Source organism: Solanum tuberosum, unplaced genomic scaffold (genome assembly GCF_000226075.1).
Source record: "Solanum tuberosum cultivar DM 1-3 516 R44 unplaced genomic scaffold, SolTub_3.0 scf00225, whole genome shotgun sequence".
Classification (NCBI taxonomy): domain Eukaryota; kingdom Viridiplantae; phylum Streptophyta; class Magnoliopsida; order Solanales; family Solanaceae; genus Solanum; species Solanum tuberosum.
The window spans coordinates 652,216-664,352 of record NW_006239149.1 but is presented as its reverse complement, the minus strand read 5'-3'; the positions used below and the strand labels follow the sequence as shown (position 1 = coordinate 664,352).

The following is a 12,137-nucleotide window of genomic DNA, read 5'->3' as shown; positions in this document are numbered from 1 at the left end:
CCCACCATCCCGCTATAGCAGACTGGACCGACCTTTTTTTTGGCCAATTTTTTTCACAATTAATTCACCTGTAACAACGGGACGAGTCGTTACATTAGTAGAATAGATAACTGGTTTATTTTGTCATTTTTGGGTTTTTAAAAAGTAGAATTGAAGGAGATATTGCAAAGAAAGGAGAAAATAGATAAATATAAATACTCGTCACTAGATGGTTCTATGTCACCTTTTCTATTCCCATCTTTTTATTGATATGTAGATTACCAAGTTGATTAATGGAACAACTGTCAACAATTTCAGGATAAGCCTTCAGCTCTTCAAGACATTTTAACTGGAGAAATGATCCTTTTATCCTCAAAGGATCTTCAGCGCCAAGGACATAAGGAGCGTGCACTAGCTATGCTGCATCAAATGATTGAAGATGCTCATATGGGGAAGAGACAGTTTCTTAGCGGTTTGTTTTTGCTTCTTGATCCTCTCTTTTTACATCTATTGTTTGTAGTTGTAAGTTTTGCAGGTTGGGGAATTAAAATAAAATGGTGATGCTATCTTAGTGTTTCTCTCCCTTCATTTTCTTCATCTCCTCAGTGTGCCTTTCTGTGTCTGTCTCTCCCTCTTTATCTTTTATATTTTTGACTTAACTATATGTATATCTTATTCTTGAATATTTAGCTAGATTCTTATGGATTTCTGTGTGTGTGTATTTTTTCTCTCAAGTCAAACATATGAATTTTTGGTGCTCTGGAAAATTTTAGGTAAGCTCCACAATGTGGCAAGAGCTTTAGCTGATGAAGAAACAGAGAGGGAACAGGTTAAGGAGGAGGGCTCACGTTCTGACAGAAAAGGATTGTTACTGTACAGCAAAAAGGGGGTTCTTGGGCTTGGGTTGAAAACCTTCAAGCAGCCGCTGACAACTTCAGCAGCTGGTGACAGTAATATACCTTCTGGTAGCTATGATGTCAAGGAAACTGGAAAAAGATTATTTGGGCCATTCAGCTCCAGAATGACCACGTTTCTCTCTCAATTTGTCCTCTACCTTGCTGCTATTGGTGACATTGTTGATGGGGCTGATACCACTCATGACTTCAACTACTTCTCACTTGTGTATGAATGGCCTAAAGACGTAAGCTTTCTTTTGCGACTTTTCTTACTATTTTGCAGGGTGGTACTATGCGAACTGGCAAAATCTACTTGGAGTCTAATAAGGAACAAGTTTTGTTATAAAAACCTTGGCTTTGAATTTTGTTAGGTTTTCACATGCTTTAGAGGTAATGTTTGGGGCATTTAACTTAGCAAGACCCCTCCCCTTGCAATAAAGATAGAAATAGAGAGAGAGGACAAAGTTGAAAACAAAGGAAGCAACATGCTTGCTTTTAAATATTTCATCTGACCATTCTGGCTCTCCCAAAATGTTTGGAAAAAGGTGAAATTGTTCTTATTTTTATTTGGTCTTAACTTGCTCAATTTTGAGTTCATCACTTTGCTTGCAGCTTTTAACTCGTCTAGTGTTTGAGCAAGGAAGTACTGATGCAGCTGTAAAGGCAGCAGAGATTATGAATGCTGATTTTGTCCATGAAGTGGTTTCTGCTTGTGTTCCTCCAGTTTATCCTCCAAGATATGGTCATGGTTGGGCTTGCATCCCGGTGATTCCTACATACACTGAGAACTACTCTGAAAATAGAGTAATATCCCCTTCATGTAGAGAGGCCAAGCCTGGGTCTTTCACTCCTTCCTCTGGGGATGCTGAATTACCTCTCTATCCTCTCCAGTTGGATATAGTGAAGCATCTCATCAAGTTATCCCCAGTTAGAGCTGTATTAGCATGCGTCTTTGGAAGTTCTATACTTTATCGTGGCAGGGAGACTACTGTATCTAGATCTCTGAAAAGTTGCTTTCTACAAACTCCTGATGCTGATAGGTTATTCTTTGAGTTTGCTCTTGACCAATCTGAGAGGTTAGTTCACACTAAATGGAGTTTGTAATTCATCACCTATATATGTGATACATGTGGTTCTCTTATTTTTTGTGTCCGGTTCTTTTCATGATTTTTCTGAGCAGGTTCCCTACCTTGAATCGCTGGATACAGATGCAGACCAATCTTCATCGAATCTCAGAATTTGCGATAATGGCTGATCACACGAGGAATGATGGTAAAGATGATGTACCTGAATGTAAAACTGCTATGAAGCGATTTCGTGATCATGACAGTGATGCTGAATCTGAAGTTGATGAACTTGCTGGTAGCAGTAATATATCAACGAATCCCCAAGAGATTAAGAATGAAACGAGAGGATCTTCTGATCTTTGGCATGATTCCTTAAAATCCGAAAATTCTGATCGTACAACAGTTTTTCTTTCTTTTGATTGTGAGAATGAAGGCCCATATGAGAAAGCTGTGGAACGGTACTCCATCTCCTTTCTTTGAGTTTTGATCGTTTCTGTTCACATAAAGTTGGTCTTTCTTGTGTCAGCCACAATATTTTCACTGATCTAACCTGTTTCTCTTGTGATATCGCTTGCACTTGACAAGAATCATGAAGACGTTTTTATACTTATCTTGTTGGTGCAGCTGAATTTTGGTCTCAGCCCCAATGCGCCAGCATAAGAGTGGTTGAACTATAGGGTTTGGGTGCAGGTCTGAGAAACAATGATCATTTGCAGCAGATACTGTAAAAACTGATATAGGAAATTAAAATATGAATTCCTAATATCTTCTGGGCTAAGGAGCAGAAAGATGCTCTTCTGTTAGTCGAGGAAAAAATAGATTCAGGTATAAGCCTCCTGTAGGCTTTTTGTTTTTTTTTATTGGATAAAACAAATAATTTCATTAATATGGGAAAAATTTCAGAGGGATTTTTTCGGGTCACTTCAAGCGGGGAGAGGAAATTTCTCTTGGTAAATTGGGAGAATGTCACAATACCAAGTATGGGTTGGACTTGTTTAAAGATTTAAAGGTGTTTAACAAGTCACTACTCTGCAAGTTAGATCTTGAATTGGCTTGCGACCACGTAAACGAGAAGTTCCTGGATTTCAGTATGCTGCAGATGGGTTTTGGGGTGGGGGTGGAGGGGATGGAGGAAGTGGGTCAATTTTTGCATCTCTTCAGTGAGATACTCGGTCTTGGTGAATGGAAATCCATGCAGCTTCTTTGGTAGCTCGAGGGGTTGCGACAAGGGAATCTGTTATCACCACTGCTTTTCATCTTGGTGATGTCACTGATGAATGCTTGAGCAGGATGATGGAGCTATTACATAACATTGACACGCTCGCTCAAGTCTTACATTGCAGGGTAGGGGCTGTCCCTACTACCTACCTTGGATTACCATTAGGATCTTCAAATAAGGATCTCAATGTTTGAAATCCAGTCCTTCAGAGGGTTAAAGAGGATCCTAGCAGAATAGATATTTATCCAAAGGAAAGAAGACAATATTCCTACTTATTGCATGTCCATGTTTCTTGCTCTGACCGTTATGGTGGGAAAACTGGAAAGGCAGAAATTTCTTATGTGACTCCGCGGAGAGGGAAAGAAGTTTCACTTGGTTAGGTGGGAGATTGTGACATCTCCGAAACAAGTGAGTTTCAAAGATTGATGCACTTACTTCATAGGTAAGTTAGTCCGGTGGATAATCCCGATGTTTGGTGGTGGGGCTTTGGGGAAACAATGGAGTGTTCTTGGTGAAGTCTTTTTATGAGAAACTTCTGGTGGAGGAGATTGATTTCCAAATGTAATGCAATAGGGGTTCCAAGTGTGCTGGGGAAGATGTGCTTTTTCACGTGGCTAGCCACTAGAGGGGTTATTTTGACAGTAGAAAATTTTAGAAAGAGGTTGTCTGTGTCAGTTGGTGTAACATGTGCAAGGAGAAGGGCAAGGACGTGGACCATGTTCTTGTACATCACAGGATTACCATGAGACTATGATGGGATTTAAGTGGTTTCACACTCCTTCGCAATGCCATTGTGAGAAATATAGGAAAAGAATATTATTGAATTGTTGTTGTGTCTACAGTATTACATTGAGTATTACATTGAGACCCTATTTATAGACACTAGAATACAATCCTTTACCAAGTAGGATACTATTTACTATTCTTATTTCTATTTCTATTCTAAATAGGATTGTATAAACCTATTCTTGTTCTAATAGGATTGTATAAACATATTCCTATTATAATAGGATTGTATAAACCTATTCATGTTCTAACACTCCCCATCAAACTAGTGCATACAATTCATGTACCTAGCTTGTTACAAATGTAATTAATATGAGGACCGATGAGGGGCTTGGTGAGATATCTGCAAGTTGATCAGTTGACTTCACAAAATTGACATTCAATCTCAATGTGCTTGTCTTCTCGTTAAATATCGGATTTGACACATAATGTCAGTCAATCTCAATGTGTTTAATCTTCTCATGAAATACTGAATTTGATGCATAATATTGATAAAACACAGAGTGATAAAATTACAGTGTTGAACTTCCCAAACCGAACTTGCAAAGACTGTTTCAGACCATACAGTGATTTACATAATCGACATACAAGGCTACTAAACTCCCCTTGAGCAACAAAGTGCTCAAAATCTAGTATAAAGTGTATGGATCGTGTTGGAATCAATAGATGAGTATATATTAAACAAGAAAGTCACCGAAAAATTGGCTGGAACATGCTCATACGCCGGAGGATTGACGGCACGACCCTAATGAAAAAGAGAAGTTATATGGATAGGGTTGGAATGATGGCACAACAACCCTATACAAATCAGATTTGAGGAGTCACTAGAAAGACGAATGGAACTACGCAAATCAAATCTGAGGAGTCACCGAAAAGACACACGGTGCTATGCAACTCAGTTATGAGAAAGTAGTTCGAAAAAATTCACGGTACTACGCAAACTAAATATGAAAAGTAGTCCAGAGAGATGCACGGTGCTACGCAAATTAGATATGCAAATAAAGAAAGTAGTCACTGGAAGGATGGCACAGTGCTACACAAATTAAATATGAAAAAGTAGTCACCAGAATGATGGCATGGTGCTACATAAATTAAATAATATGAGAAAGTAGTCACCGGAATGATGGCACGATGCTACATAAATTATATATGAAAAAGTAGACACCGGAATGATGGCACAGTGCTACACAAATTAGATATAAGAAAATAATCACTGTGTAAGCCAACTTTTGCTTACATAATCATTGGCCAGACGGGCATCATATATGGGTAATAGCCACCCGCCGGTAGCGGAAGCTCTTTGATTTTCTACCAAGATCGTGGAGGCTCTGATACCATGTTAGAAATATAGGAAAAAAATATTATTGAATTGTTGTTGTGTCTACATTATTACATTGAGACCCTATTTATAGACACGAGAGTACAATCCTTTACCAATTAGGATACTATTTACTATTCCTATTTCTATTCTAAATAGGATTGTATAAACCTATTCCTATTCTAATAGGATTGTATAAACATATTCCTATTCTAATAGGATTGTATAAACCTATTTATGTTCTAACAGCCATGAACTGTGAAGATCTGATGTTCAGTTGGAAGAGAGGTAGAAAGAGGAGAAACTGAAGGGCTTGGAACATGGTTCTTGCATTAATGTAGGTAGTTTGGAGAGAGAAGAAATAAGAGAGGTTTTGACGGAGTAAAATCAAGTTTCTCTCCATTGAGGACTAGTCTCTGCTCCTTATTTTCCTTTGGTTAAACAGAACGTTCCTTGTTGTGTAGATGATTGAGCGGTGTTTGTAGAGAATCATATTTTGTTGAATCTTTACCTTTTGGTATACCCCATGTATATGGCCAGCTTGGCCATGTTTATAAGTGAGAATACCTTTACTTGACCCAAGATTATAAATCCGGGATATCCCAGTGCTGAACCAAATGACCTTTTGTTGGTGTAATCTCTTATCCTTTAATTCCTGTTGGCAGACCCATGAGGTTCCTATTAGTATAGATATTAGGTGTCATTCATAGAAAATTATATCTTTTTCTAAGGTTTTCTACCTTTTGGTATGCTCGAAGTATACATATGTGTTTTGCCCATTGTTAATAAAATCTTATTACTTGATAAAAATTGTGGGGGTAATCCCCTGTATAAGAAGTATGGAACCTGTACATTTGATGAGTAGCTAAGTCATCCAACAATGTTTGAACAGTCTCCTATTTCTCTCTTTCTATATTACTCACATAATAGTTAAAAGGGCAAAATATCTTATGTGCTTGAACTTGTCTTCCTTCTCTTATAAGCCCATGTATGCAGTGCCTCCTTCACAGTGCTCGGCATCAACCATTGTATTCAAAACAATTCATTACGATCACCCTCACAAACGTGCTGCTAACTGAGTTAAAAGAAAGTGATAAGGTTGATAATTGGGAATCAATATGCATTAATTTGGGGGAAGCAAATCATGGATACAACACTAACTGTTCATGAATTTTTTCTCTCCATTGCGAGAAAAGTGGAAGAAGGTATCCTGTGTAAAATGGACTTGGGTAAAATATATGACAATGGAAATTATTTTTTTCTTCTCAAGATGCTGAAACTAATGGGTTTTGGTTGTAAGTGGATCGAATATGCTGTCTACTACCAGCGTATCAATACTCATTAGTTGGGCATCCAACACGTTTATTTTCCCACAGAAAGGGAATTGAGACAAGAAAGTAGGTCAAGTAGACAGAGAACCCAGTGAAGTAATCCACATCTTCTATGCGAACACTCATGTTGTGTGATTATGAAACAGTTCCTGTGTATGTGAAGATCAATATATACGAAGCTTTTGAAGTTGCTTAAGAGGTCTTCCCATGTAAATTCCATGAATGAGTATTACCTCTCGATGATCTTAAACTATTAGATGGTATATTTTGTATGAATGCTGGGAAGTTGGTGAATGAGTTGGCAAGTTTTTTAGGATTCAAAAGTATGGAAGGGTATTATTGAAAGTCTGAAAGGAAATTAGCTCATTGGACCTGTATTTTCGTCTTCCTATAAACTGTATTTTCGTTGCATTAGCTCACCTACAAGAAGGCATACTATCTGGGAACTGCATCCTGTATAAGGTGTTCTGGTTCTCAAAACCTCTTTGTTTTGAATTGAGTTGATCTCTTTTGCAATTTTCTTTTTCATGTTTCTTATTATCTTGTTTTGTTTTGGTAACAAAATTTTTAAATTACCCGTAAAAGAAAACTGTACATGCTGAGAACTTGAAACTGCCACAAGTTCCAAGCAACTCACGAAACTAGCTAGCAACTACTTCCCAACAACATCAACTATAGAAATCTGTTCATCCTATTCTGCTGTCTTTTGTTTCACATTCCTTTCCTAAGGGCTTTTTTCACACTGCAGTTGCAATTCACGATTACTGTTCTCTTTGTTGTCGAAAAAAATATCTAGTTCAAGTTTTTATGCTTCTTAACAGTGGTCACTTGGAATAGCATAGGCTCACCTTTGTCACATTATTTATGTCAACAGGTTGATTGATGAAGGAAAAATGATGGATGCTCTTGCAATTTCTGATCGTTTCTTGCAAAATGGAGCCTCAGATCAGTTGCTTCAGTTGCTAATTGAACGTGGAGAAGAAAATATATCTGGACAGTCTCAAGGTCATTCAGGCAACAATAATTGGAGCCACAGTTGGCAGTACTGTCTCCGTTTGAAAGATAAACAATTGGCAGCTAGACTTGCGCTCAAGTATGTCCATAAGTGTCTCTTTTTCTCTGTTGAGTTCTTTATTATGTGTATAATGGAAGTCATCTGGATGTGGTTGCATACCTCCTCTTCCTTGCGAATCTACCTGCTGCCCCTGGGTACACACCACACTATCACTTGCTGAACTTTGAAATATACCAACAAAGAAAGTTATAGAGGCGAAGCAGAGGTGAGAAATGAGAGATTGAGAGTATAGTGGAGAAAAGGAAAATTAATTCCCTCTTTTAACTCTATATTTCTAAGTTGCAACCTTCCAACCTACAAAGTTTGGTGGATATTCTTACACAAAGGACATGCTCTATTCCATGAATACTGGATGAAGAGCAACTTCCTTGGCATATTGGATGGAATGAGTTTTTAGACGATAATTCTAAGAAATGTTTGAGTAAAAAACAAAGAAGAAAAAAGAAATTATTATGTTCGGTAAGAGTAGAATGCTCACAGGCACAATCCCCAAGGAACTTCTCTTTCCTAGTTCCTAGGAGGGAGAAAAAATCTCCTCCGGCAGTAACCTGCTGGAATCTTTCTATTTCACCCTTCCTTCTTCTCTTCTCTCTCCGAGTCGTTTCATTTCAGGATAGTTTTTCTTTCTTTTTCTTACACTCCAACAGTGATCATGGGGGGAGGGGTGGGGCGGGGCAGGATTTTCTTCAACTGTTGATGTTTTAATAAAAATATGGGGCAGCAAAAAGAATTGCTTGAAATATCTCTCAATGGATTGAAATGGCTTTCAATAGCTTTCCATAGATTTCAATGATTTTATTAAGAATTGAGGGGCTTCAAATAGCCAACATAAAATACAAAATCTGCATAACTTGAAACTTAAACAACCTAAAATATCTCAACAACATAAACAAACTAACTAAAATTCAAAATTCAAATTCATCTCAAACTAAATAACTTATTTTGCTAAAAGTTACTGCAGTAACTTAAAGCAAATTTCAACATCAGTGCTTGATTCGAATCTTTTGACATCATGAGATGATAACAAACACAACAGTCTCGTACAAATGGGTCTAGAGAAGTCGCGGACTGATGAAAAAGACAGATATGAGCATCAAGGCTATGGAATGGATATGCTTCAACTTGAAGGAAGCCTCTAAAGATAAAAAATACTTAATCAGGAGATAGAAAATGTCGGAAAGAGATGCAGAGCACTTCAGCACCAGAACGAGGAATGAACACGGAAGATACATGAGCATTGTTATCTTAAATAAGGGGGAAGATCAGTATTAATTATCCAGAGATAGCATTGGATGCTGGTTGGTGTGACATTGCTCGCAAAATTGAAGAGTTCACTAAATGCCCAAAGATACAGGACATGGCAGGCACATCCAGGTTAACTGACATCAACTACCCTTATGCAAAGGCAGTTAGAGACAATAAATGGCACTCAAAGAAAATTGGAGAAGCAGAGTTAGGAGGGATAAAGGGGGTAATAGAAATATCTGTAAAATCTAGAGACCAAGAGACAGGGCTGCTAAACAGATGTCTGGTAGGGGGCTTGGAAGATGAGAACGAGGAGAGACACACATTGAGTGAGATAAGGAGATAGTCCTCAACTTCTTGGAAAAACACCCATGGGGTCCATATATATGAGATGGATAATAGCAGGTTTCTGTTTGAATTCTCTGATAGATTCATGGCGGACCAGGTCTTACAACATCAGTGGCACTGGCAGAAGAACAAATTCAATATCAAGTGGTGGAGTCCTACAGTTGTGGTCGCACAAAGTTTTCTAGGAAATTGGAGAAGTTTGTGGGGGATGGCTGGCGATGAAGGAAGAAACAAAACTTGAGAAAGTCAAACTCATGTGCACAACACGTGGTGGATTTTAATGAGAAAAGAGCCAAAGGTCAATACGCTTTGTTCTCAACAGGTAAAAAAACCCTTTGGGCCGGACCCAGCAACCCACTTCATTTACATAATTTAAATAGATTAAGGTCCATCTCCTCAACAAAAGAGGACTTCTACGAAGTCCTTCATAACACTCTTCAACAATTAATTTCTTCAGTCGATATGCAGATAATGGAGAACATAGGATGAAGTAATGGAGACTAGAGTAGAAAATGGTGGGTACCCTTCACAACTAACAAAGGGGTCGGAATCTCACAATAATCAATGGGGAGAGGTTAACAGGACTATAGAAGGGACTATACAGATATAGTAGTCCAAAATTTTGCAGAACCGATAGAAAACTGGGAGGTGGAGGATACCGAGCCTCTTTGCACTTCAACACAGCTAACCATACAAGGCAAAGAGAAGGATACTTCACTCTGGGTTCAACAAAACAAGGTGAAATTAGGGGAAATCTTAGGGGGCAGACTTCCAGGGACACGAGGAGGAAGCTCTAGAACTACTGCTTCAGGTGGATAGTAACAGAGAGAATGGAAACTTATGTAATATGCAGGAAGACCAAAATCAAAGGTGCCTAGGAACTCAAAAGTTTGGTGGCCTTTGATGTTAAATTCAAAGGTTGGGGGAACAGGGCAAAGGGGAGAAACAACCACTGCGATTCTTGATGCAATTCAAATTAATTTCATGGAACGTGAGGCAATTGAATTGTAGAGATAAAAGGAGACTTGTTAAAAGTTTGGTTTTTGATTTGAATTCAGACATTTATTGCTTCCAAGAAACAAAGCTGGAGGAGGATTTGACAAAGTTAGTTGAACAAATTTAGGTAGTAGATGGATCAAATATGAGTACTTGGAGGCTAGTAGAACAACAGGGGATATATAGATGATGTGGGATAACAGAACATGGAAGGGACAAATACTTGAGATTGGATCATATACTCTAACTTGCAAGTTTGAAGCACAACTCCAAAGTTTCTCTTGCCTCGTTACTGGGGTGTATGCATCAAATTGCTACATTGAGAGAAGGCGTATAGGAAGAGATTGGTGCTGTCAGAGATATGTGCCAAGGATGAAGGAATTTTCTGACTTCAAATGGAGAATGGAACATTCACTTGGTACAAAGGTGATAACCATAAAATATCATCCAGGATAGACAGAATCTCGATTTCAGAAGAATGTGATGAAAGCTTCAACAACTTGAAACTAATCCCACCAGAGAGTATTTCATATCATGTACCAATAGCTCTACAAGGTGGAACTTGGAACAAAAACAACAGGTACTTCAAATTTGAAAATTGGTGGTTAGACACTGAGGGGTTGACTAATAGAGTTAGAGAAACAAACCTCTATCAGATGAAGATCCCCATAAGGGAAGGTGATGTGCTTCTGTAATATGAGAACCTACTCAAAAGAGAAGAAATTGCTTGGAGACAAAGATCAAGAACTCCATAGTTGAAAGAGGGGGCATGAACACTAAGTTTTTTCACAGAATTGCAAATGCTCAAAAAAGATACAATAATATTTATCAATTGGAGGTACAAGGTGAGATCACACAAGATATAAACAAAATTGAAAATGAGATATTTGACATTTGTCCGATGCTTTACACAAAAACTCCTCAATAGAGGCTAGCTAGCAATTTCCCAAACTGTCCAATCATCTCAATAGAGGAGAAGAACGTTTATAAAGAAGCTTTGTTAAAAAAGAAGAAGTGATAAGATGTCTCAAGCTATGTATAATGGATAAAACCTCATCACCTGATGGCTTCACCATGGATTTCTACATTAATTGCTAGCAGATTGTAAAACATGACATAATGATGAAGGCTTTCTAGAATTTCCATGAGCAAGAAACGTTTGAAAGAAGCTTCAATGCTACTTTCATAACCCTCATTCCTGAGAAGAAAGATGCCACTGAGTTGAGGGATTTCAGACCCATAAGCCTGACAAACCGCATTTGTAGAATCTTCTCCAAAGTCCTAACAAAGAGGTTGAAAAGTGTGATGGAAAAGGTGGTTGATTCACAACAAATGACATTTAATGAAGGTACGCAATTATGGATGCAGTCCTAGTGGCAAATGAAATCATAAGGTTCAGATTGAAGCAGAAGAAAGCAGGAATACTATGCAAGCTTGACATTGAAAAAGTTTATGATCATGTTAGTTGAGGATATACTTGGAGTTTTGGAGAATATGGGATTTGAACTTAAGTGGATCTTGTGGATAAAATTCTTTATGTCATCAATTAAATTCTCTGTATTGATTGATGGTGCACCAACATGATTCTTTGGAGCATAAAGGGGACTCAGGAAGGGGGATCCTCTATCCCCTTTCCTGCTTTTGTTAGTTATAATGGGACTTTAGAACATGCTCAAAACAACAAATACAAATAGCTGGTTGGGAGGTTTTGATGTGGCTAGAGATGGAAGGGAAAGTTTAGAGGTGACTCATCTGTAATATGCCGACACATACTCACCTTTTGTAGGGCATAGGAAGATCAACTCAAATATCTGAGTGTAATATTGGTCCTATATGAAGGAATTTCTGGGTTGCACATTAACCGGAGAAAAAGTTTT

The 12,137-nt window shown here is 38.1% G+C and overlaps 1 protein-coding gene across 3 annotated transcripts in view; it reads left to right on the top strand.

Annotated features, from left to right (window-relative positions):
- The window catches only part of LOC102586412 (protein DDB_G0276689), a 73,480-nt gene that overhangs the window by 37,512 nt on the left and 23,831 nt on the right, over positions 1 to 12,137 (top strand). For all 3 annotated transcript variants that reach the window (XM_006356569.2, XM_015313004.1, XM_015313005.1), the window contains 5 exons: positions 298 to 451; positions 753 to 1,120; positions 1,488 to 1,951; positions 2,056 to 2,400; positions 7,471 to 7,689. In XM_006356569.2, the coding sequence (XP_006356631.1) occupies positions 298 to 451; positions 753 to 1,120; positions 1,488 to 1,951; positions 2,056 to 2,400; positions 7,471 to 7,689 (1,550 nt within the window). The remainder of the gene's footprint in view (positions 1 to 297; positions 452 to 752; positions 1,121 to 1,487; positions 1,952 to 2,055; positions 2,401 to 7,470; positions 7,690 to 12,137) is intronic.